Below are 27723 nucleotides of genomic sequence, written 5' to 3'. Positions count from 1 at the left end.
TTGCGCCACCTTGAACAGAGTGCATATCTAGCATTAAAAAAGTATGATAAAAGGAGTGGTTTTATAGAGTTACATAAATTAATTAAAAAATGCTTCAAATATTAATGTTAATTCAGAGATGGCGGTATTCAGGTCTGTTGATTATAGTAAAGTGTTAATGCTAACATATTTGTGTGCTAGAAGTTTTAAGTGACAGCTTTGACTGTAATAAGAACGTCCAGTATTCCAAGATGGCTGACAGCGGTGTGATCACGGAGACAGGTAAGGGCTGGCACGGCATGAGCATGCAGGCTTGTCCTAAGTTTAGGTTTATTATTTTGGATGCTGTTCTAAGCTAGGGCATCTGCGCGGCGTGAGCAGCAGCATCTTCCCTGCAGCAGGTGTTGCAGTAAGTAGAGCAGTTATCAGCGTGAGTGCCAAAGCAAGGTAAGAGATATGCATCCCACAGAGCTGCACAAATGCGTTTCTGCATTCTTCATACCCTGCAAGTTACTTCTCTCAAGTTTGCGTCCAGTCCGGTCTGTGCTGCAACTGAGTATAGTTGGCCAGTGCCGCACAAAAACACTTTGCACGTATTAGAATAGTCTTGTGCATTTCTGCCTATCATTAGAATGTACCCGCTTTACAGTGACGCCTGTCTGTTATTTATTACAAATAAACATATTTTGCTCTGACGCCAGTTCCTTGGCAAGCTCCGCAGTAAAGATCGTGTCGTGGATCACCCCTGCTCTACCTCAGTGTCGCTGCGTGTTATAGTAGCTGTTAGAGACATTTGCGATGTACGCAGCACCGGGGCATCTACCTTTGGATATGGAGTTTTTGGTGGAATGTTTGAGGTGAACTTTGTGTGCTGCGAACTTAAAAATTTAGCTGCAGATATTAAGGTAGTAGTAACAGCATGTCATACAGTGTGCAGAGAGGGAGTAATTACAGTGACTAGCTTCACTGTAAGATTCAGGCAACTGGGTGCCTCTTCGTGAAGCTCGTCATCTTGTCTGAAGAAGTAATATACGAAAGGTGTTTCAGGGACCAGTGTCCGCATGAATAGCCAATTGCTACATCAAATAAGGCAGTATTATAGTTCATCAGGACTAGAATGTGCAGTTCATCAGGACTAGTGTATCTTTTGTGGGGAGGGTTTCGCTACTCCTCAGCATGTCTGAGTTAGCGCTGACGCTTCTCATTAGTCTTGCTTTAACTTTAGGACAGTACTTGTGCTAGTGACTAGTCCTCCTGTTAGCAGGACAGTAACAGTATGCCCAGTAGAGCTGTTCAGCGCTTGAAATGTTAAGAAATGTGGTCTGGGTACCCATTAAATGGGGATCGAGGTTCTACCAGTGGAAAGGGAGTGGGCCCACGCGGGGCGGAGTCTAAGAGTCAACATATACATTATTTTATTTAATAACGCTTTTACTAGGTTTTGAATAAAATGACAACCTAAGAAAACAAGCATTTGCAATGCAGTAGGTCTCGCATTTAGGCGAGTTTCAGCTATTGACATTGCAAATAACAATGCCTTTTATTTTTGTTTTCGTTTTTAAAACATAAATAAAAGGCATTGTCATTTACAATGCCAATAGCTTAAACTTCCGTAAATGTGAGACCCATTGCATTGCAAATGCGTGTTAACAATCCTCATTAAACTTTCCCAAAAATCAACTGTCATGTCAGTCCGAGTCTACACTGAACTAGGATCGTTTCCAGACATCCTACTAACATGTTTTCATAAAAAGCACTTTAGTTCACATGTTTCCATAATAAAGATATGTATCTGCCTTTGGTCATGGTTCAGGAACGCACAGCTTGCTCCTTGTGATCCAAGTCCCCATAAGTTACACTTATATCTTATAAAAAATGTTAAAGCTGAGTTTTGAAAAACTTTGTTTACTCTTAGGGTAACTTCTGAACATTCTTAGGAAAAGAGCAGATTATTTTCAGGGCTATTCATCCCACATTAGCTGAATATACTTTGTCACATTCCTTAATATGATCAGCTACTTAGTGCAGGATGTCTTCACTTCCTTCTACCATCTGTGTTTTTGCTTCCCCTTTCTTCCTTTCCCATAGCTCTGGGTATTCCTCTATCGTCCAATCCCTATAACATTATCGTACCCACTTTTTAGCTATCTCTCTCACACCTTCTTCTATTCTCTCATCTCTGGTCAAGGTTCCCATAGTTTTTCTCTCATCTCTGGTCAAGGTTCCCATAGTTTTAACCACTGTACTCCGTCCCTTGGCCTCTCCGTAATCTCTCAACCCCTACTGGAGAACTATACCCCCTTTTACTAACGTCTCTGCTACTGCTCCTCCACGATGTCAGATTTAATGCATTTCCTTTAGGACCTCTCAGATTTCTTTCTAGCTCCTTTCACAACAGTACAGAGCACTCTCTTTTCACTGACCAACCCTAATTTCAGAGTACTTTCCCTTTCTTTTTATCCATCTTCTTTTATCATCCAAGCTCTGCCTCACTGCCTTACAATCGCCATTTTAATATTGTGGCTTACTCAATGCTATACGAGTCAATTCATTCGGGTGTCTGGTACATCACTTTGGCTATTTTGCTCACCACTCCCATTTAAATGAGTCCCCACTCCACAAAGCAGACGCCACGTTTTTGAAGTAGCCTGATACACGGAGGTGGACCACAGGAATGCCGGTCATTGAATACAATAATCTGAGAAAAGGACCATATCCTCGGAGGTGGAAAAGAACTCTGGCACAGAGGGCTTTCCTCCTCAAAGCAGGGAGAATTTATGCCAGACATATTCCTTTCGTCTGCAATGTGGCTTACGAAGCAAAGTGCGATGGAAATGTAGAAGGCCATGGACTTGGCACTTTCGGCAAGTCAAGGAGTGAACCGGTCAAGATTCATCTCCGAGAACTATCTTTGTATGCTTGATGATCTATGCAGTCAGTGGCAACTTCCACAAATTGGTGAGGTTCCATCAGAGGTCAGTCTCCAACATCCAGATTATAGAACAGCAGTCCTTCATGATGCAAGCAGTTGCGACTTTTTAGCATGAATAGCATATCAGCCATGTAATGGAGAATTCCGACATCGTCGTCACTCTGCAAGAATCCCTTTATCACGTTAGGATTAATGGAGAGAGGAAAGAGATTTGGGGGACATCATAGGAGACTGGATGGTCATAAATCTGGTGAACATGATCGGGACCAGCTAAGTTTCTTTTTTCTCCAGGTACGAATGCTGCACCACTGCAGAATTATGGTGTTTAACAGGGTTAAATAGTTGACAGTGTCAAAGGTTTCAGAGAGACAAGTACTGTGAGGAAGAAGGAGATCTCAATATTTTAGATTAGGGACGTCACTGACTTCCTGAACGGCTTAAGTATCACTACTGCACGGAAAAAAGAACCCAGACTGATCATCTTGAAGGGGTATGTATGCGGTTTATGATAGTGTGGATAAGAGTTGCAAGAGCCTTTCAAGTGATAGTACCAAGGAGAGGGTAATTTGTAAGGTCAAGAGGACCCAGGTTGAACTTCTTTAGAAGGTGGAAAATGTGTCTTGTCTTGAAAGTATCAAGGAAGGAGACCTGATGATGAGGCATCTTGAAGAGGTTATGGAAAGGTTGTCAGGACCTCACCAAAGGTTTCCGTATTATAAAAAGGCAGACAGTCTTACTAAGATGTGCCCTTCAGAAACTGGCAGAGTATTACCTGGTCATCAACAGAGAAGAGATTTAAGGTGGTCTAAGTGAGCATGATTAGCAGTGGGACTGTTGTGGTGACGTAGGGTAGGGGTGCATTGTTGATGTGCAGCCAAATACAATCATAGGTGTCGATTGCTTACACAGTAACAGATGACCGTGAAGGGAACCCTGCTTCTGGTGAGAACAAAAAAGAAAATTAACAATGAACTTTATTAATACACCTCATCCATATATAAATACTCATGCTGGCATTCCTATCCATCGCTTCTTGATCACACTGTCACTGAGGACAGGAAAACCTTATGAAAACAGTGCTGCCACTGCCAAATAGGTACAGCCCTGCCGTAACAGCTAGGCGCTTTGGGTCAGGGTGCATACACAAGGATGCTGTGTATTTGCAAAAAACGATATTTGCAAGAAAGCGATGGTGGATAAACAAGCGTTCATCCAGCTAAAAAGGACAGTGTGTGGAGGTAACCCGTCGACCACGCGAAAGCCCTGGAAACAGCAAGAGTCATGAGGGCCTAGATAAAGACGCTAAGCCGGTCCCAGACGTCTGACCGGGAGGGAGCGGCCATCCATCGAGAAGCCCAATGGGAGGTAGTGCGCTCCCTCAACACATGCAATAAATATAACCCTACTGAATGAACTAGCTGTTGTGCTTCCATTTTTCTCTCAGCATATTATGTCGGTAAAATTCGTTCTAAATACTGCAAACCTAACAAATGTTTGCAGTTGCCACTTTTCTTGCTATAGTAACTGAAAGACCGTACCAAGAAACCTCACAAGACAAACTACTGTCAGCAAATTTCTTTTTATACAAAGTAGGGAACAGCGTGAGCTAATGAGGTCTCAAGAATTGGGGGGAAAAGGCAACTAATTTTATGGTTGCCATTCTTCAGAGTTAGCTTCAAATATCCAATTCCGTATTCCCAAAACTGAACAAAAGCTAACGTGAGAAAGAAGGACGGCCTTTAGGATGCGCCATTGTTCGCCAGCGTGCAGATCTGAGCGCGCGGTAGGAAGCATCCTTCCATGCTGCGTGCTATTATTGGACCCTGCCCGCCATGTACATAACAATGTTATCCGGGCGCACAGACAGCACCCTTTTCTTTAAGCTCCCACATAACTCAAGGCAAGCTAGAGAGGTCTCAGTTTCAACACGCATCAGTGCTGTGCGCTGCCTGCCGGCACTGGGTATTTTTTCTAACGTTGTTCTCCATCGGATATCACTGTGCTTTCCAAAAAGCAAAGAAACAAAAGACCAAAACCCTTATGAGGATTCGCAATCTGAACTTGGCAACATGCATACGATGATTATAAATTATGCAAACGTGCGGTAAGAAAGTTGTCGCGACGAACGCAGAACTGCATCCAGAGACGTTTTCAGGCATGGGCAAAGTGGGTTCTGGCCCGGGGCCCCAGCCTTTAAGGGGGGCCCCTGATGGAGCCAGCTCTGTTCTGCAGAGAGTCTCTCCCTGATGACCTTCGATAATTCTTAAACACATGGTATCAAATACCGTTTTCCTTTAATTTATTCTAAATGTGGGTGATTACAGACAGTTTGCAGAGAAATGTGTTTATGTTTCATGCAAAGTCAATAAATACGTTTCTTTTACATTAAAACAGAACCTCGCATATTCCTATCTCACAGCGAGTTTTTGAGTAATATTAGTGAGCTGCTGCTGCGTTACAATATTAAAAACGCATGTCACTATCCCTAAATATTGGATGCAAACACATTTAGAATGTGGACCAGTGTGCATGTGCATAGTCAATTACCTGGCCAAAGAGGGCATGACTGAGCTGAAACTAGATCATAAGTTCAACGCTGTTCCGAACCGGGGCCCCCAAGATACGTTTAGCTCAGGGCCCCCAAAATCATTAAGATGTCCCTGACTGCATCATCTAACTTCTAGAAATACTAACCTCCTCACCAAAAATGGAGTATTAGATGCCGGCTCTGGCCTGACATAGTGGGTCTCAGATCACTTTCTCCATTAATATAAAAAATATGTATAGATGAAAACTTTTATCTTTAAAAGGGTTTGAGATGGGAGTTTTAGTTAAAAATACCATTTAAGTTTGGGGATAAAATTATAAAACTCCAACGTCGTCTATTACAATTTTTAATTAGACGGAAACTCTCCTGGCAAGATTGGCTAGGGGCAGAATTAATAAGCCCCTACCCCTCATGTTGAAGCCATGAAAAAAGAATTTCCAAAGCCTAAGTTAAGATCAAGTCAAAGTTGTAAAATGAAAAAAAAAAGTTTTAAAAGCATTTTAGTTCAAACTTGTAATTACCTTGTTTTGAAGAAGTTCAGAATTTCAAATGAACAAGTTACTTTCTTTTGGTAACGCTCTCTCAGGTGGATAGTCTATTGAATTACAGATTTCCCACTTTGTGAATACCCCCAGACGCCAGATCCGGAGATTTTTTTCTCAAATCAATTATTTTGTGCACTGCGTCTCTCTGCATCGGGTCCGTCCTGCCCTGCATGCATCACTCCACTCCCCTCCATGCCACTCCATTCTATGACACTCTGGTCCACTCTATGCTACTTTACTCTATAACAATCTACTCCACACTACACCACAACACTCTGCTCCACACTACGACAATCTGCTACACTCTACACCACTCTATGCCACTCCACTCTATGATAATCTACTCCACTCTATGACAATCCACTCCATAATATAGTTCATAACAGTCTATGACACGACACTCCGCTCCGCTCCGCTCCCCTCTCCGATGATGCTAATCAGGAATCCCAGCTCCATCCACAAACAATCCAAGTCTTCCTGGTCTCTCTACTATTGGAGGGAGACCCATGCATTCTGTTCCCGGAACGCATTCTGGGTGTCAGAGAGATAGTCACTGCCTCTCTGTTTCGTTAGCCTGGTAAACTATTCTACTGATTCCCAGAAGTCATTGTATCTTGCCGTTTTAAATTATATTTAGATTGTTTGTACCTCTCTTGGCAAATAAATGGACTATAATGAGGCACTAATTGAGGGCCATGTAAACTTTTAAAACTGTCTAAAGAGAACCGGGATACAAGATGAGGGATGAACCAGAATCTGAGGAAAGTTCCTTTTCTGCTCTCCTCGTCGGAGCCTTCTCCCAGACTACCCCACACAGCCCTTTGCATCCTCTGCCCATTTGGTAAGCCCCTGAAATCTGGGAAACATTTTTTAAATATGCAAGTCATATCTGCTGAGGATACCACTGAAGTTTTTTCTAAGGGTGCAGTGTAATGTGGGGAAGGGGCACAGGGAGCACACAGGTGGGCGTAGAGAGAGAAGCAGAGTACTATGCCTTCTAAGATTGGAACATTGAAAAATTCTCTAAAAGAAACAAAGCTTGTTTGCCCAACATAAGCTGCATCTAAGGAATTCAACTCTTGAACCCCCCCCCCCCGCTGCTAGTACAGGATTCTCCAATCTCGGTCACGGAGGACCGGATCCATGGTAGATTTTTTCAGTCAACTACATTTATCTAAATATGGAAATGCAAAAAATCTGGCATGAATCTGGCCCTCCAGGACCGACATTGGAGAACCCTGTTCTAACATCAGACACTCAGGTTAAAGTGCAGAGCCTTAGTGATGCATTAACATTTTTATTTTAACATGTGCTTGTTGCCTTGGACCCCGGGATCCACTGTGCATTGTATGTGTGCCCAAATATTGATCAAAGTGTTTTGGGTTTTGGTTGGGACTATGTTTTGATCCTCATCTGGATTGGTTGAAATGATACTAATCAGTTTTGGTTCGATCACAAAAGCCTGATGAAAATATCAAGCAGGAAAAGCAATAACCCTCCACATATAGAAAAACGTCAGCAGCCCCTGAAACTATAATATGAGAGGAACCAGGTATAAGGTCAGCAGTTTATATGGACGGCATGTGCTACCACCTACTATCAAACAGACACTGCACGTCTTCTCTTTGAAGAACGAACAGGGACATTCCCCTGAAAGCAGCGATAAGAAAAGAAGGATACAATCTCAAAAGAGCTGTGCAGTGGAGCGAAAAGTCCTCTATGGCAACCTGGACCTTATACGACTGTAGCAGTCTCACTTGATAATCCCTTAATCCGCTGCTCCCCTTGATCTACTTTCAATGTGCGCCGGTAGAAGGTGTGTGGCCATGAGCCCTCAGTGCTGTAAGAGCAATGGGCAAGGAAGTAAGCAGCAGCAGGTATCGCAATGGTGTGTCCCTTTTAGCATTTGGAACAAAAAGAGCAAATAAGAACAAGGGCATTAAGGGCACAGACGGACTGGGATGGAGGATTCATAAAAGATAGGAGCACCTTGCTCCTTAACCAGCAACAAAAGGTTTTGTACTGCACTATACAATTTAAAATAACGTTCCATATCCCTTACAAGGTCATGAAGAGCTACAATTTGCGCAGGGTTCCTGTATGAGATACTGGTGAACTGTCTTCTAAGGCAAGGTGAATAGGTAAGACATAGAAGTAGACACTCTCATCCCTAAAACCCCACTCGTCCAATAACCCCACTTCGGAAAAGATACTGAAAAGCATAAAGTGGTTGGGCAAATCATATCTGTGGTGTCTGAGGATAAAAGCACAGTTAGAGTAAGGGTCCATAACTGATATTTATAAGCCACTCTACTAGGCAAAAAGGGGCAAAGATGACGGCGAAAGTTCATAGAAACGCCTTCTCTTTAGGCAAGACAGCAGAAGGGGAACCGTCAGCACTCTGAGGCCAGAGAAGTTGACAAAACCCAAAATCAGCAAACAAATTCTGGAAACTACCCACTGACAAGCAAACTAGAACAAAGGCAGCTATTTAGGATTAGGCAGACATAAATGCAGCAATCAATCACCAACGAGACAGACAAGGTGTCGCCATGTCATTGGAACAGAGGTTTCAGGTTGCCTCCATGAGTGTAGAGAGAGAGAGGCATAACTGAAACCTTGGTCTACCTTTCCTGGGATACTGGTACACCTGTTCCCCTCACCCAAGCCAACCCCTGAACAAACTACCCTGTAGTTCTTTTACTGCAGAGTTTCCTCTAACAATCACAGCATTACAATATTCGGTACATGCTTACTATCTTGCATAGAGCAACCCATCATTTAGTTGTCGAGAGTTTTTAGTGCGACTCAGTACTCCAGGTCACAGGTAGCCTGGAATTCTAGTAACAGTAAACATTTATCATAAGGTTTTCAATGTGCTCATTAATTTTAAACAAGAACTCCCACAATGCAATACATAAAGACCGTACCTATTTCTTCTAAAAATCAAAAATATATTTTAGTGTCCCGTCATTTCATTCCATTCCTTCTGAAAGATATTTACATGAAAATCCTTTCATTGAAAAACAACAAAATCACAGAAAACAGAAATAAGGTTCAGATTAAGAATGGAGTCGATATTGGGGTCTACATTCTAAATATCAAATGCATCGATTAGCCCCAACAGTTCACTGCTGATATATTCACTCTCTCAAAACTGGTTTACACGGGTGGTGATCAGCATTTTTTGTTGTTGTTAAAGATCAACACTTCTGTTCCAAGTATGTGAACATAGTCCCCTTTCTTCAGACAAAAACGATTGTCATCAGTTGAGACCAGTTACTTTCTCCCCTGACTAAGTGGAGTGATTGCTGTCTACAAGGTATGTTTACATTCGACAAGCATAAAATCCCACACAGTAGTTGGGAAATTCATCATTGATCATCACACTAATTAGACCATTATTTAGACAACTTCAAGCACACATTTTGTGGGGATATTGGCAATGTCCCTCTATTACTTCAACACATTCCAATTTCATGGAATTTCTTAAGACAAACGTCAATCAAAATACCCTATGGAAAGCTCCCCACGTCAAGACCATTTTGAAACTCACCACATAGTTAGCTGTTCCCAACCTTCTATTTCAAATTAATTAATTACAACTAATATAGAAATTATGCAAAACTACATTGCCTCAGATGTATGCAAGACCCCAAAAAGCAAGAGGTACAATTTTGAGGAATTGGTAAGTCATCTTAGGTTTGCAAGAGACATTGTGTTTTAGAGTGCAGGTATGTGTTTGCAGGCGATATCAGATTAGTAACCAGAAGAAACTATTCCTAAACCTTAGAGAAGGCTGAGCTCAGGATTTAAACCACTCGCAATCAACAAATACACCCTGCATGATAGGCAGCTATTTAAAGAGAACTTAAATACAGCTGTTTTCAAAAGGAAGAAGGCCTCCTGAAGCAGCAGCTGTCCAACGTGCAGATCAGTCAGTCATCAACAACAAAATATGAAAACCGATTAGCCACCCTTCAAGATCACTAAAAATGTATAATATAGCAAAAATGATTATGGCAATTAAGTCAACCTTCAAATCAAAATACATAAAACACAGTATGTAACCAATCCAAAAGATAAAATGCACAACTAATATCGGCTTAGGGGAAACAATATGTTGTAAGGATGCTATCATGCCCATGTCAATTTCCAATAGTGTTCCACCACTAAACAGCTCTAAAAATGTACTGCCAGGTACAAAATAATCATTTTGTTGCTACATGTGTAGACGGTAGAGCACAAGCTAGATTCTCAGTCTCCCACAATAAAATGGGTATTTGCCAACCACTCGCATACTGCGCTTCACTTTACGTTCCATGTATCACTACATTTCAAGCATGAGCAGAAAGACACACTACTAAACATCAACACTAAAACACACTTGCCTCCTTGTAAAATAACCACGGATCAAAGACACAACAAACATTCTTCTTTACAGAACTCACTCTTTACCGAACAATATCCAAGAGAAAACATCAATACCACCTGGTAGACCTTGCATCTTTGGCGTGGTTCCCCCTGACTTTTTGCCTCTACCTCATGTATATTTGATGCTGCACCATAGAGTGGAGGTGCTATACAAGAGAAAAACGCAGGGAAACCATGCTACTCTAGATACCCCACAGAGACATAGCCCACTGAGTACTGCCAACAAAAAACTGTACACTAATGAACCAAATTTGAAAGTTAACAGCAGGGAACAAACTTCATACAAACTTCACCCCAAAAGGAACTTGTGTTCAACTTCTGAGTGATACACAAGCAGCGAAGGCCAGGACCGTTGGAAAGGGCTGTTTGCACTGGTGACTGAAATGTATCTGTCTCTTCAAAGATGGCTGAGTATGCCCTTTTAATACAGGTACTCCTTGGGGTGTGAGTGCGGCTCTCATTTTAAGAGCTTGTTGTCACTACTATAAAGGAAGAAAGGCCTCCATGACACAAGAAGCAGGCACTTACACAATCTTCTTTTATTTGTTTCAGTCTCTCATATGCAACTAAATAAATGGCTGCCATCTCACATACTACCATTTTTTCTGCAGAACACGTCAGTCAGGGGCAGAGAGCCACTAGCCAAAAAGACCCAAAAGCAAACAGAAGGAAGGGTTCAGAGAAAATATGAACACACGTAGTCTTTCAAAGACGTTCCCCTTAACATATAGGTTCAATAATCAGTGCTACAGCAAGATCTGCCCATAATGACATGAGGAATTTAAGCCTATGTGGGAATAAAACAGAGAATCAAATAACATAGTTTGGGTTAAACATTTATGCATAAAAATATACCATGCAACCAAACACACACTACTTTTTTACCATCGTATTTAAAGATCACTCATGAGGTAGCCATGCCGATTTATTTCACGCTAATTGTTTAGGGGCTCTTGCCTTTAAAATCTACATGTTTACATTTGCCTACTTGTCTCTTGGTACATCCACGATCGTCCACATATGAAAACTCGCAAAGCATTATAAATTCAGAAATGTTTCCTTATAATAACGAGTGACTGCTATCTGCTGGTAGATTTTATAACCCCTGCCATTCACGGGGTATAAATGCCCTACACAATTCTTGATAAAATTAATTTATTAAACCTCGAGTTCATACATAAACAATGCACACATCACAAAATACTTTCAAATTCACATTTACTTAAACTGCTTCGTATTTTCTGTATTGTTTGCTACATATTTGATAAAAGCAAATTCAACAGTAGGGTTTTGCAGCAATATTAGTAATTCAAATGCTCATTTTACAGTTCAGATCCCTGGGGCACACAATATATGTTACAATAAACTTTTTCTCTGGGGGTAAGGAAGTGGTTACATTAACAACATATACTGAAGAGGATCTTTAATCCATGTGGCAGATGCACTCACCACTGTTGTCATTTCCCCACATAATGCTTTAGCCTAACTAAAGCATTTCCAGGAGGAGAAAAGGCCTATTTTTAGTTCCAGGAAACAGAGAACTAAAATTGCAACACATGGCTCACTGGCAATAATCCTAACTATGTTGAAACGCTAGAAAGTCGCCCACATACTTGAAAGCCATCAGGGCAAGCTCTATTATGATGGCTTTAGTATTCAAGGCATTGGGTGGGATAAAGCACGCTTCATTCACTTCCCATCAGGTTTGCTATATCAGTGTTAACACAATTCTCGATATACATACACGATTAATAAATGAATGGCATTATCATGCCTTAATACGCACTAATTAAAAGTACAATTGCTAAACTGCCATTGAGGCGATTAATCCCAGCCAATGCTCCATAGATAGTCATCAACTTAGTTTTAACAATTACTCATTGCACACCCCTATGGTTGTTCGGATACTGTTTGCAGGCATTCACCCCCTAACACAAGAGTTCATATTTCTTTTCCCTCTAAAACACTACTACCCCTGTCCTACTTTTATTAATCTTCTGCATACTTTGGATACAATAATCTGCTAAATAATCACATTGCCTCTGAACATCAATGGGCAACCTGTGAAGAACGACCAGTGGATCTGCAGAGATGAGAGTATTTACAAGAATATTAAAGACTTTTGGAAACGGGGTCAGACGTGGCTCGTTGTTCATAGAGCATTGGGGAGGACTGACAGAAAGAAGGAAAAAAGCAGGAGTGACAAAAACAACTCCTCTGTTTCAGACCACTCAATATCTTGATTTTTATCGCGTAATGCCTAGCTTGGTTTAGGTACAACTGCCCAGATTAAACCTTTGGATTAAGTACAACAAATAGGCCGGAATCCCCCATGATTTCAACTTGGTCCACAGAAGGAGCGATCAACAATATAGAAGGCAACATATATATCGACAAAGCAAACCTAGTGGAAACCCCAGGCCTGAATATGGAATTTCATGCAAGCTATCAAAGGGTAAGTAAGTGGTGCACATTGCCTATTCCTAGCCACAGACCGCCTGTTCTCAGGTGATAAGTGATTTCTCCATCGCCCAAACCTCCAGTGGGTTAGTAGAATACAAGCAAATAGGTTTGCCACCATGCTCCGCAGTGAGATTAACTAAAACAAGGAAGGGTTCTCTTCTATTCTAAATTGTAGTCATCCCATTAGGGATCCTATCTAAATGTAATTTAATAGCAATTCTAAAGGGTACAGTGACGCATAGAAGGAAGAAAGAAAGAGGAGCGTCCCAGCAGGTCTCTGCCACACAGAGTGTGTGACAAACGGGATTACAAGTAGGGGTGACTACTAGTAGGCAACATTTTCTTAGTCCTGGGCCACAACAGACTCTTCCATTTCTATCCATGCCTTTAGTACATAATGAAAGAGAACTTTTAAAGCCAGAGCATCATCCTCCTTAGCACAGATCAATGCATAAAGCCTGGGACACATTCTGGCATATATACTGCAAGTCTACCTTGTGTTTTTTCTATAAAACCCTAAACACTCTGTGAACAATTTATCACTAGCCATGCTTTAGAAAAGCCAGGACACCACGGAGGTACCTGAACTCATTTGGGCAGTTTTTACCACCATGCGCGCTGCCGGAAGTTCCATACGTGTGGTACGCAAAACACTTAAGAGACATCAGCCAGCACAGGCAAGATTGGGTATTTTGGCTTAAGGGATTTGGCAACACTCTAAATACAAAATGTACAACAGTGTTAAAAAACATCAAAGTCAGCCTCTTACCAACTGTTGACTTGCTCTCTTCATAAACTGGCCTCAATAGCTGAAATAAAAGAACACAAATATTGAATACTGAACCTCTCCACCAAGCACAATACCTTGCACACTATATAACAAGCAGCACTGTGTGTGCCATGACTCCAGCCAGCCACACCCAAGCTGCAGTACATTTTAGAGTCGACTATGTGAGACATTCAGTTGCTCAGAAACATGTTAGTCCGACCAGCACAGAGAACTCTTCAGTTGTACTAGTGCAAGAATCTGAGATTTAAATAGGAAAGTGGTGAGTTCATGTTCATACAGCATGTTTACCCATTTTGTTCACATTCACACATTTAAACTGTCCCTAAAAATGCACCACTGGCTCCAGGACCCCTCACTACAATGGAATTCAATCTCATTCAAGAACCGCAGATTAGCTTAAATGAATATCTGCATATGGGCACCGTTTTTATGTAATGCCATACTTTAGATGAGCTCATCATGGTTCATAAAGTGAATCTGAATGAAATGCAAATTAGTATGATCTTAGGTGGTCACACAACCACGATCGTCCTTCAAACGACATGTCATTCGCGATAATGCAGGCTTTTGGGTAAAAGTAGTTAGCAGTGAGGGAAAGAGCAACTTTGAGCAGAGTGTAACCAGTTCATTCCACTTGCACACAGCATGAATCTGGTCATGCAACTTTACTTGTTTACTTCTTACTATCGTTACTGATTTTAATAGAATAATACAACCAGCTTAAGGATGCTTAGTCTGTAATACAATGTCATATTATTCATCAATTATAATGTCTAATTTTTTTCAAGTCCCTAAAACCGCACAGAGAATTATACCCCAAAAATAAAATTAATACAATAAGCTATGACGAGTCTCTTCCACAATGACAAAATGAGGCAGTCGTATCTTAAGCAGTGCATGCAACCAGAATGCACATTTGTAAATCCATGTCGTATTCTTGTTTATGTACAGTTGGAGGGGCTGGGGTTAAACAAAGGAAACAAAAATTGGGAATAGGTGGAATAGGTCTGACTTATAACGACATGATTACTTACCTGTATGAATAGTTTGGAAGAATAAAGAATGATCTGGATTCACATAAGCATTATTCCATAATATAGAGGTTGGGTCTGGATTTGTCTCTTCGTAGTTTTTCTTCTTCTGTTGGCGTAGCTGTTGGCCATTTAATGTCACGTCCATCCTCACATAACATACGAGTTACTTATCTTCGGTAACAATGTATGTAATGCCAGAAACCGGTCCTAGGAAGCTTGTTTCCGGTCCAGGGAAGACATGGCTTGGCAGTTCGGGCTGGACTGTTCCCATGAGGCACAGGGTCAGACTGATTTGCATATGGCCATGTCTGAACTGGGGTGCCAGAGTGGGCTAAAGAACGGTGATGGATTAAACCCAGATCAGTTGACTGCGGGTGAGTGCTTGCAATGTTCAACACACCGTCCATCATTTCCTTTGGTTTTTGCTTTGTTCGCCATAAGTTGGCAGGGTATGCTCAGACGTGAGTCCCTTGCTCACTTTGCCACTGGATTCAAGCAAACCTGGCTGAAAACGGATGAAATGCCAGAAACCGGTCCTAGGAAGCTTGTTTCCGGTCCAGGGAAGACATGGCTTGGCAGTTCGGGCTGGTCTGTTCCCATGAGGCACAGGGTCAGACTGATTTGCATATGGCCATGTCTGAACTGGGGTGGCAGAGTGGGCTAAAGAACGGTGATGGAATAAACCCAGATCAGTTGACTGGGGGTGGGTGCTTGCAATGTTCAACACTCCGTCCATCATTTCCTTTGGTTTTTGCTTTGTTCGCCATAAGTTGGCAGGGTATGCTCAGACGTGAATCCCTTGCTCACTTTGCCACTGGATTCAAGCAAGCCTGGCTGAAGACGGCTGAAATGCCAGAAACCGGTCCTAGGAAGATTGTTTCCGGTCCAGGGAAGACATGGCTTGGCAGTTCGGGCTGGACTGTTCCCATGAGGCACAGGGTCAGACTGATTTGCATATGGCCATGTCTGAACTGGGGTGGCAGAGTGGGCTAAAGAACGGTGATGGATTAAACCCAGATCAGTTGACTGGGGGTGAGTGCTTGCAATGTTCAACACTCCGTCCATCATTTCCTTTGGTTTCTGGTAGAGACATAGTCTAGCCGCAGATTCCTTAACTTGGAATATCCCCAGGTGTCAGATTGGATCCGGAAAATTTTCTGCAGCAACACCTCTGAGCGCTGGGGGAGGCGCCCCCCGGCTCCGCCCTGACGTCGTCCACAGACATGACGTCAGCGGAGCCATATATGCCCCTCCCAGCACGCTGACGTCAGTTTTCTTCGGAGAAACATTTCTGCATTCCTGCAGAGGATAGTAAGTCCGCATCCAGACAGTAAAACCGTGAAAGAGAGCAAGTCCGGAACACAAGATTAAGGAGAGGTCACCACAAGACGTCACCAGAAAGAGACGTCGCAATCCCAATACAAGACCCATAAATGTACAGAGCCAATGGATCTGAAGTAAAAGGCCGCAGGGGTGGCAAAGACCACAAGGCAATGGAGAAGGGGAGAGCGGGATGGTGGGAAAAAGCGTGAATAGATTTCACACCGTACAATCCAGGCCGAAGGCTGGAAAGAACACAGGAGCTATCAACATACTGCCTACTCTTGAGAATGTGCGGAATGGAGCAGAGAAACAGAACGAAGCAGTCTGGGTTTGTAGTGAGAGAATATCACTTTGCAAAAGGGCAAGCCACCCAAAGGGAGGCGAGGATAGAAAGCCCCAAACTGAAAAGGTCCTTGCAGAACTGGGAGGACGGCTGGGCGTTAAGGAATCTGCGGCTAGACTATGTCTCTACCAGATACATCGTTACCGAAGGTAAGTAACTCGTACATCTGATAGAGACGTCTAGCCTCAGATTCCTTAACTTAGAAGAGATACCAAAGCCATACCCATGAAGGAGGTGGGTCTGCGACTGAACCCCACCAAGTTCCAGAGAGAACTTAGTCATCCATAACGTGAGTAAAACAGAACTGTCAACCTTTGGGATGAACCATAGTGAGGACAGTAATGTAGTGCAGGTAACCACCAGACCATAAAGCTCTAAAGAGAGCGAAAAACACTGGGAGGCAAAGGCACCAGAAGCCGTTAAGAACAGCACACAAACCCCTTTGTGTATTCCTGGGTTGAAGGAAGGAAAGCACCGAGTCAGGGTGCCCGCGGCAAGGTGAGGTGGATATAACTTTGAAAAAGGGTTCGAGGGATCCACAGGACCCGAGGTGGCGACAGAAAGCAAAAGCAATTACCGGTCGACCAAGCACAACAATGGAAAAAAGGGCACTGTAGAGCCTACACCTGCAAAGGCACGTGGGGCAGCAGTGGCAAGAGGCTGACCCTTATCCGACAGTGCCAGCATGGAAGAAACATATACTAGATATGCTGGAGGAAAAAGGGAGGTCACGACTTTGCAAGTAGTGGAGCTGCCGAAGCAACGTGTCACCAGCAACAAAACCACGTGACGGGAACCGGTATGACAGAGACATCGCACACCGGTCTAATATGTACAACTGCGAAAAGGAGCCCTGTTGAAACCTGCACCAGCAAGACACAAGTGACAGCAGTGGTAGGATGTCAATCCGTGGCCATGAGGTGCCAGTAGTACAAAGGCCCAGACACGCCAGGACTTCGGCGTTATGTCACAACTCGTAAAAAGTGCAGATGACAAGCAGTCAAGCTTTTACGAACAAGAGCGAAGGCTGGAAGGCACCTAAGCCTACCAGAAAGTAGCTAAGCATACCGTGTGGATACTGGAACCACACGAAGTAAGCAAGGACCTCCGGAAGCAGAGCATGAGCAGCCCAGAAGCGCACAATAGCAAGACAGCAACGGCCCCAAAAAGGGGTACCAAATAAGCCGGGCACTACATAAGAGCTGGCGGATCAAGCAAACCGGGCTAAGAACCACGGACACCACAGGAATAAAAGAGCCTGCACGGATCCGCCTGGTAAGAACACAGAGCAGATATACAGCAGGAGGAAAAACGTTCAAACCATGAAAACGTGACCCCACAAGAGTCTAGAGTATGCTGAAATGACTCATAGCCATGTGGAAACTGAGTAGGGCAATGTCCAAAGCAGTAAGTAACCCATGCCCCTTTCCCGAGAGGAACAACAGTCCCCTGCAAGACAGAGTAGGGGGAAAAAACTAGCCACGACATTGTAAAAGGTGAGGACAATGTAAAGGTCTCGGACCCCAAGAAGTGAGTATTCCAAGGAGAACACGCCCCCTTGAGAATGCACAGCATGAACCCAAGCAAAAGTGTGGAAACCCCTATACGAAAATAGCAGGGAGTATGGAAACCGCTGCAGAATAAGTGGCCAGAAGGAGGCCATGACCACGCACAGCAGAGATCATCTGCTAATCCACTACCTTTGAGGACAAACCCAGAAGAAGCTGGTCGTCCAAATTACACCAATAAGCAAGTCGCATAGCGGCAAAAAGGGTGTCAGTTGTGAAAAAACTGCGACAACAATGTGTCCCGCCAGGCGTGTGAGACAGACACCACACGGTATGGAACCTATGCCAGGTTCTGATGCACCATAGACGGACCAACAACGCAGTCCAAGGATCACCGTAGGAAGAGACAAGTGGCATCCAGCAGGATGTCCACAGGGTGGCTCCATAGGAGCGTACCAAGGCAAAGGCAGAACCTAATGCCAGCAAATACCCCACATAGGGTAAGGCCAATCCCCGGCAGGGGTGTCCTCTTGGGCTAAGCACACAGTCAGAGAACCGAAAAACAAGAGAAGCAGCCAAAACGGCTGTACTGAACGAACATAGAAATGACTAACCAGCCAGGAACAGTAACCGGCACTAAAACTAACCAGTACATTAGGAAGGGCGCCGTAAAAGGACACCAAGGTTTAATGCAGCCCGGACAAGAGACGGGAGACCGCCGAATCTGGTCAAAAATATCCTCGCCATTGAATGACAGATCTCAGAGGGCATCCCGAACATGATCAGGGAAGCGACTGTCGTGAAGCCAAGCATGGCGGCGTAAAGCCACAGCGCGAGCAAGGACCCGTCCTATAGAGTCAGTTGCATCGAGTGAAGACCCAAGGGAGAATTGTACCATGCCTCTGCCATGCAGCAGAAGACGAAGCAATTCTGTCCGTGGCCCTTCTGGAATGGAAGGGAGAAGGTGAGCAACTGAGTCCCAAAGAGCGGAGTATGTGCGCGCAAACACACAGGCCACGGACATCCGTGCGGCAAACAATTTCATGTGACACTCCCGCAAGGACTTAGGCTTCATCCTCTGACAGGCGTCACAGTCCTTGGAGTCGTGGTGCACGCCGAGATACCACATACAGATGAGGTGCGGGTCAGTGCCAAACATCGGACGCGCACAGGATTCACAAGCCTTAAAGCCGGAAGGCATTACACACTGTCCCCACAACACCTGAGGGTGTCGAGAAGTCCCAAAAACCAGGCCAAGGAACTGCTGTTTTCCCGGAACCGCGCTCGGACGCGGAAACGAAGAAAACGGACATCAGCGCTGGGAGGGGCGTATATGGCTCCACTGACGTCATGTCCGTGGACGACGTCAGGGTGGAGCCGGGCGGCACCGCCCCCGGCGCGCAGAGGTGCTGCTGCAGGAAAATTTCCGGATCCAGTCTGACGCCTGGGGATATTCTAAGTTAAGGAATCTGCGGCTAGACGTCTCTATCAGATATCAGACGCACACCCCTGAAGGCCCCTCTGAATGATCACCAACCTCACATTTTTTTTCGTTTTTGTTGACTTTATTTTTTTTATTTTTGAATATCCTGTATATAGTTCCTCCATTGCAATTTACCTCATTTCTGGAGAGGTGGGAGAGCCGCATGTGAATCCAGAAAATTCTTTAAGCTGAAGAACGTCCCCTACAGATAAGTAACCCATTTCGTTTTGAAGCATTATTTGCTGGAATCACAAACTGTGTATAGATTTTGTAGCAGTATTCTTTTTATTAGGAAGGCAGGTTTGAAATGACTGTAGTACTTGTTATCCCACTTGTGCTGCATTGTTAGTTTGGATATCCACACAGTTATGTTTTGTGAACGAGTGCATGGAAGGTCATGTGGCTGGCCTGCAGATATCATTAAGTGAAATGGTAGCATGCTTTTCCTCCCCTGCCACATAGCACCAGGGTGACACTCACCTTTTTATCGAATACATGCATTGAAAACGAACTGAACATATATGGTTCGAATGAACTCGCTTCCTTGTTGTGTCTATTAAACTATTAATGTGGTAATGCTTTAGTCCTCATATGCGGAGTTTAATGTAATCACCTGGATAGTCTGCTTTTCATATTCTACTAATTACTGCTTTTCTCTGTTAGTTGTTATGCTTCGTCTCCCAATCAGAAATTCATGATGGTGACAATAACTTCAAGAGGAAATTATCGTCATCTGATAGATCAGATGTACGTCACCTATATTACATCATATTACCATTGGTACTTACCATCTTCAGGATGATATAATTTGCTGATGTAACAACATGTTGTAAAATTAGGTACTTCAATGTAAAACAAATCAATTAACAGATGTTAAAAAAAAGTGAAACATTACCAATTACAGCCAATGTAATTTGCTTTTTGCTTGCTGAGTGTGCCCTTGTTATTTCCCCTGTTATTTCCCCTACTACTTTGTCTGGATTGTCACAACTATCGACCTTGAGATAGCCCTCATGGTGACTGGCGAGTCTTTGTTCACTGGTACAAAGTAAATGAACACCGAACCCCTTATTGATTTGTTTAATTCCCTGCAGGTAATGCATGACTGCTCTTATGACATCCCGCATGCGGAGGATCCTTTCTGCTTGTGATCTTGGTTGTTGGCAAAATGCCGGCAGCACCATAAGCTGATTGACATGGAAGACAAGTTACGTTTGGGAGAAATTGTGGATTTGTCCTCATTACCACTCTGTCCATGAGTATTTGCAAGTAAGGTTCTTATGTTGTATGTGCTTGCAATTCATTAACTGTAAGGATGTGAGGGTAATCCGAAAGCCTGTCTTGATTGTTAAGCACTTGAGTCTTATGCATAGGCTCACAAGGCGGCTTTGTCAACTGTATTAGCACGAAGTTTAGGATTCTCAAAAGTACGCGTGATGACCTTGGCAGAGCTACCCTTTTGTTCCTCAAGGAATCTCTTGATTACTGGCGTCTTGAAAAAAATACTCCCTATGACGGCCCTTGTGTACAACTCTTAGTGAGGTGTAAGACAGCCTCTCACCATGCAGGTGAGTGAGGTACCGAACAATAGTAGTATTTTGTTCCCGGTCGTGCCCAAGTCCTTGCCTGCCGTGTCTTTTTAGTCACAGGCTGGTGAGTACTCATTTCTTTTTAGTGTAAACACTTTCAGACAGCCATTCGTGCAAAATGGGCGCAAGATGGAGACATTGAAGTTCGGTGCCCCCACCAAAGCTGCTCCAGAGCAAAGTTAAACTGCTGTTGCTGACATGGGCTGTTGGCATGGACTTAAGTGCCAATCCGGCCCGCACAACGGCAAGTCAGAGTTAAACGGACAAAGGGAGGAGTGAGGCCGCGGTCGGCTTGATGTGCTTGTGCCACAAGATAAGGCCCCTGCCACTGAGCCAGTTCCTTCCTCTTCCTTCATATTGTCTCAAATTCCGCATTTGTGACACTTTCACGCTCTTCCTGCCTTTGCCCCGAAGTACCGTTCCAGCGGCGGAAGTTAGTGGCAAATCCTTGGGGGACTAGTAGTGGCATCTGTGGCTGGCGGCGAGTGGCCCTGGGGTTGAGATGGGGCACTGGGCGGCAGAGCATGCACTAGAGGCAGGAACTGGAGGCAGGTAGGCTGTCTGGCAGGAGCCTGCCTCTCGAATGGTTTCAAAAGCCACTGTGTTAAAGCTGAAGTCAGTGCTGACGTGGAACCACTAATTTTTGAAAGGGGTCAGAGTGCACACTTGGGCTCTTAACAAGCATAGATATTTACAGCCTGCTCTGAACGGGATGTAATCAAAAAAATTTGAAGCAGGACTAGGACTTTTGTGCCCCTTCCCAGGGACAGTGAGGTGATATGGCCGTTAGGCCTGCAAGGAAAGGTGAGGAGGCTCCTGCTAGAATGCCCCTCTTGAGTCCATCTAAATAGTCAAACAAATCAATAAATTTCATCACAATTAAGGGGTGAACAACTTTTATAAGGTATTGTAAAAGAGCTCCTTCGAACCGCTGTTGCTATTGCTGCCAGTGATTTTGCTCCAGGACTAACTAGACTAACAGTATCTAAGATCTATATAGGACACAAAAGAGTTACAAGATCATCATGTGCATAGGGAAAAATGGATCAAACACGAGCGAGAACCTGGCTCCAGAAAAAATGAGCGCAAGCTTTAGGAAATAGCTCAAAATTTGAAGGAAAATAGAAAAGCAATTAGAACCCTTGCCTCTGGGCTAATGGTATTCAACACTATTTGATCAAGGAGATCTCACCAGATATTTATGAGAATCCTGGATGCCTCAAGCTGGAACAGGATGATAAATCATGTGAGCGCCCAGATGTATTCAACTTTCAGTCCTTTGAGAATTGTCAAGATAACAGTTCAGGGAACAAGTCTAGAACATTGATCAGCAATGGTCATATCTACATCTGATGATAGGAGTACTCAAGCACAAGTAGATGATATGATCCACAAGAACACTTAGGTCTGGCGAAGACCCCGATAAACGTCGGTTCAGCTGGAACTCTTCCTCCGGGATTGGCCGGCACCAAAACATCCTGGTGTTACATTTTCAAAGTCAAATTGCTGCATTTTTCTTTCAGACTTGGTGATTAAAGATAAAACAGCGGTCTGATACACAACAATCTACTGGTAGAAGAGCACTCGGTAACCTCCATATTAATGAGGAGCTGCCCAAAATCACTACAAGAATAAAAATGTTACCATACCAACCGTACAAAATTGGCTTAGTTGGCCAAGGGAGTTGGGTAGAACCAGCAGTCACAGTTGATCTAAAAGAAGATGGAACTGGTAGAATAAGATGCATGCTGTACCAATAGCACAGAGAGCACATAACTAGACAGTACACCCTCTATCTTTTGCTTGTCATGATCCAGCACTCATTCCAACAGGAGATCAAATAAATCCCTTTCCGAAATCAGTCTTGACCCAGCCCTGATCCCTTGTTAGCATCTATCAACACAATGGCTGTTTTGTTGTTAACCAAGGAAAATGCTTTGCATTCACAATCTCTAAATTCATACTCACATTGATAGTCTCCTTAGTATAGCACAGCAATTGCAGAATTTGGATAAAAAAACTAACCAAATCAATTGCTGTAGATGAAGTAGCACCGAGAACACCCAACCACTGCTTTTGTGGTGAGACAATTCGAAAAACTGGGTACGCTTCCTAGTTTACTCTCAACCATGATCAACTCTTGGAAGCAAAATGAACGGGACATGATAACACTAACAGCTGTTCAAATGCGTCAGGACAAGATACAAGCACATCAATCAGAATGTGGCCCTGACAATTTGAAAAACCACAGGTCAGCTGGCGTAAACATCTCTTCGAGTGCCAGATGTCTTGGATGGTAGCCACAGAATTGAACAAGGAGGAGGCAGAAAGCATAAATGCAAATTCCGCCCTAACAAAAGAAAGCAGGTTCTTATACAACCACCTCCTTAGCACCAGCTTAATCATTCACGTTCAGAGTAAAAACAGATTACATCCCCAATAGAGAAAACAAGTCCATCATTTTTCTTCCTTCCTATCATAGTGAAGTGTCTTGTGGCATTATTAATTAGGGGATTGTACTCAGACTGTTTGCTAAAATCCTTGCTATCAGACAATAAATCTAAGGACATTTGAGTAGAGCATGTAGGAATTTAATACATTTCTCCATGCTCTGTATTCGATAAGTGTAAAATGCATCCAACCAGAATGTACTGTTACTCTACATCAATGATATCGCTAATTGTGTCACAAAGGAAATGCTTTTTGGAGTGTGGCAACAAATTGTTGACTAACACGGATTATAAGTTTCCTCTACCACTTCCTGGCCCAATAATGAATCCACGAATAATGACCAGCCTAAATCAGTCATACGGAGCTCAAACGGCCTCACATCAGCTTTAACGGGATTAAATTACGTCATAATTTATAGTCATTGTAAGGATGGTTGCTCATGTCAAGGACAACAGTCTCAGTCACAGAGGCCCAACCGTAGGAGCTGCAAAAATGATGACTCTAGATGGCTTTCAAGGTCCCTGATATGGTCAATGAAAAAACAATAGCAGATTGAGAATAACATACATGAGGCACCAAATGTACAGCACATTAACAAAAAAGTACACCTAATATCCTGGAACACTGCATAGGTTAACCAACTATATACAGCTCAAGATTTACAAAACCTCTCATATTGTTAGCAAATTTTCAGCTTACAAGAAACATGGGCCAGAGATACAATATTCCAAATTATACGAACTGGAATATGCCTGCTACCAAGCTTTCAGAGAGGGGCTGTGCATCTGGGGTGTGGGGTAATAACTAATTTCCACAACCCTGGAAATCTCTCAGTCTGTGATACCAATAGAGAGCAGCTACATATTGGTCTCGAAACTAATGGGGCTGGCATCAACAATCGAGGAGTAATCTTTTGTATACAACATATACATACCCCCAGATTGGATTCACATGCTTAACACCCAAATGTCACTTCTCCTCGACTGCCAAATGTCTTGGGTGGTCACTCAATGACCACATTACAAAGCTACAGAAGGAATGCTGCTTTGATTTTAACTGGCAATCTCAATTAAAATGTGGACCCTTTAAGCATTATCCCAGATCTGCTGAATGAGCTTGATGAATTTTTGAATGTTCCAGACATAGTAATAACAGCCAGAACAACTGGGAAACTCGAAGTAGAAATCTGGAATAGGATGTTCAATCGCTCTGTAGTGACTCTCAATAGCAGACGTTTTCCTGTCATTCCCACATCCATCCCTCCTATTTCTTGTGGAAAGGAGAAGTTGATAGACTACACTTTGGTTTCTCCATCTTTAACAGATTGCATCTTGTCATTTAAAATCATCCGGCGGCAAGAGAGAGATCGATCATTTCCCGTAAGTAATTAAATGTAATTGGCCCCCAAAGGTAAATTACCAGATTGCTGAAGAAGAGGAGAACACCAATTATCAGAAAATGAGATGAAAGCAACTTAGTGACCCGCGTTATAAGAGATGGCTGGAATCAATAAGAATCTCAGCTCTGGAGGAGGAGCCTAGCGCGCAACCAAGATGGCCGCGTAGGTGCGAGGCTCCCGAGGACCTCCGCGACCTCCTGTATAAATCCTGACAGAATCCTGTCCCAGATGAGGGGACTGTATTTGTGAACCCGTGCAGAGGTGACGCCCGTTTTCCGTTTTTAAATCGGACCTCGGACACCGGCAGGAGCATCGATTGAGGTTTGCGGCCTTCTCCACGCCGGCCCCCCGTACTGGAGTCGTGGGGCGATCCGGACACAAAGTGAACAACAGCGGCGGGCAAGGCTGGGTGGCTCGCGTACCCCGCGCTTTCACTTTCGCTTTTGCGCCCTCCTTGCTGCCAGGCGAGGTTGGGTTGCGGGGCGGTGTGCGGTGCTGTGGCCTCGTTGGGCTGCCCTGCCGGCCCGCCGGCTGCGATCCGTCCTGAGGAGCGGTGGTCGCCCCCCCCCGGAGCCCTTGAACGGGATTGTCTGCCCCTTTTCTGAGGAGATTGGCTCGATTTGGGGATTGCGACCATGGCCACAAAACAAGATGGCGACCGGGCCAAGGTGAAGTCGACCCGTCGTGGCACGGCCCAACAATCCAATAACATGGACCGCTACACCCTCCAGAAGGGATCTCCAGAGGTGCTGCGTAGGTCCCCCACGGGCCCGACTGATGCTCCTGTTCCGCCCACGGACCTGACCCTCCGGGACGTCATGGGCGCCATCGCCGAGATGAAGGCCTCGGTGGACCAGCGCTTTGACACTCTGGCGCAGAAGATCGACTCGGCCCTCGTGGACGTGGGCCTCGTGAGAGCCGATCTGTCTAAAACAAATGACCGGGTCGATTCTTTGGCCCACTCTACCTCGGGCCTCACAACTGACGTGGCGGCCCTCCAACAGGAGGTGCGCAGGCTTGGCCAGGCGAGCGCCCTGATGAATCGTCGACTGGAGGATTCCGAGGGTCGGGCCCGGAGAAACAACGTCCGCATTATCGGGGTGCCGGAGGGACGAGAGGCGGAGGCAGCGGATCTGTTCGTGGAGGACCTGGTCCTCACCCACCTACAGCCTCGGGGGCTGAGCAAATTCTTTGCAGTGGAACGGGCCCATAGGGTCCCCGGGGGTAGGCCTAAGATCGGCGCCCCTCCGAGGCCTCTCATCGCCCGGATCTTCAATTTTAGGGACAGAGACGCTATCCTGCAGACTTCTAGGCTCCAAGGGCCAGTCAGACTTGATAACATGGATATTAATTTCTATCCTGACTTCACCCCGGCGGTCCAAAAGCAGAGACTAAGCTTTCTGGGTGTCAAACGTCGCCTACGAGACCTGAATCTCAAATATTCGATGCTTTTTCCAGCTAAGCTGAGGGTGGAGGTAGATGGCCGCACGCACTTTTTTGATCGTCCCGAGGCGGCCGGGGACTGGCTGGACACTTTGCCTGGAGATCGGGGCCGGGGGGGCGGGGGGGGCGCGGTTGGTGGGGAGGGCCCGCCGGATCAGGACTAAGGGAATAATGGTAGGCCTTGCTCCGGGCTGTGTTATTGTCACCATTGACTGTTAGGGTAAGTTCCCCTCCTGTGGAGGTCGTGCGGGGTCTCTTGGGGGATCTCCCTCCTCCTCTGGGGGACTAGTTAGTTTTCTTCTATGGGGCGACAGGCACACTGCACTTTGGGGGGGCTGTTCGGGCTCATGCAGGGGTGCAGGGTGGGGGGAGTTTTGTTGGGATGGGTGGGTTGGGGTGGGGTGTGGTTCGTTTCTACCGCAAGGCAAACCCTTTATTGTACTGGTGTTTTTGAGTTGCTCTCGGGGGGACAAATGATGGCTTCTGTATGTGATGGGGGGTAGGGACCTGACTTTGTTGTCCTGGAACGTTAACGGGCTGGGGGATAGGATTAAGCGGGGTGTGGTCCTGCAGTATCTGAAACGGATTTCGCCTGATGTGGTCTTTCTGCAGGAGACACACCTTATTGGTAACTCCTTTTGTGCCATGAATCGACGTGGTTATCGTTTGGTGGCCCACTCAGGCTTTACGTCAGGCTCACGAGGGGTGGGCATTATGGTCAAGACCTCGCTCCCGCTAGAAATAGACTAGGTGCGCCATGATGAGAGGGGACGCTACACTGTTTTGGTGGGCAGAATGGAGGGCAAAGTAGTCGTCTTTGTCTCAGTGTACTTCCCACCGGGGTTACAGTCCACCACCTTTGCGGACCTGGGACGCCTCCTTCTTGACCTTCCGGGGGGGCTTCTGGTGGTTGGGGGGGACTTCAACGCGGTGGTTTCTGGGACTATGGATCGTTATCCCCCTAGGGACCTCCCCCGGGCACAGGCGTGGCTGTCGGGCCTTTTGGACACACTGGGATTGGTAGACTGCTGGCGTTTAAAGCATCCCACTCAGCTGCAGTACACCTTCCATTCGGGTGCCCATGGTAGCCTTTCGCGGCTTGATCATATCCTTGTCCCTGCGGCCTATGCCGGGAGGGTGGGGGAGGTGCGCCATTTGGCGAGGGGCATTTCAGATCACTCCCCGCTTCTGTTGCACTTTGATGTCTTCCCGAGGGGGGAGGGCAGGGTAGCTCCAATCAACGCCTGGTACCTGCGCGACCCCACTATTCGCGCTGACTTGATTAAATCCTTGCAACGGTATTTCGAGGAGAATGTGGGGTCAGTCCTGTCGGCTATCTCCCTGTGGGAGGCTTTCAAGACGGTACTGAGAGGGGAGGCCCTCTCCTTTATTTCCCATGCCCGGAGGCGCGCACAGGAGGAGGTGACCCGGGTGGAGGCCGAAATTACTGAATTGGAGG

General features: G+C 44.9%; 1 protein-coding gene across 4 annotated transcripts in view; it reads right to left on the bottom strand.

Moving 5' to 3' along the window:
• Nucleotides 1–27723, bottom strand: part of RGS3 (regulator of G protein signaling 3) — an 834919-nt gene that overhangs the window by 353478 nt on the left and 453718 nt on the right. For all 4 annotated transcript variants that reach the window (XM_085609985.1, XM_085609988.1, XM_085609990.1 and 1 more), the window contains one exon: nt 13671–13710. In XM_085609985.1, coding sequence (XP_085466111.1) covers nt 13671–13710 — 40 coding nt within the window. The remainder of the gene's footprint in view (nt 1–13670; nt 13711–27723) is intronic.

Source organism: Triturus cristatus, chromosome 1_2 (genome assembly GCF_964204655.1).
Source record: "Triturus cristatus chromosome 1_2, aTriCri1.1, whole genome shotgun sequence".
Taxonomy (NCBI): domain Eukaryota; kingdom Metazoa; phylum Chordata; class Amphibia; order Caudata; family Salamandridae; genus Triturus; species Triturus cristatus.
This window is presented reverse-complemented; position numbering and strand designations above follow the sequence as displayed.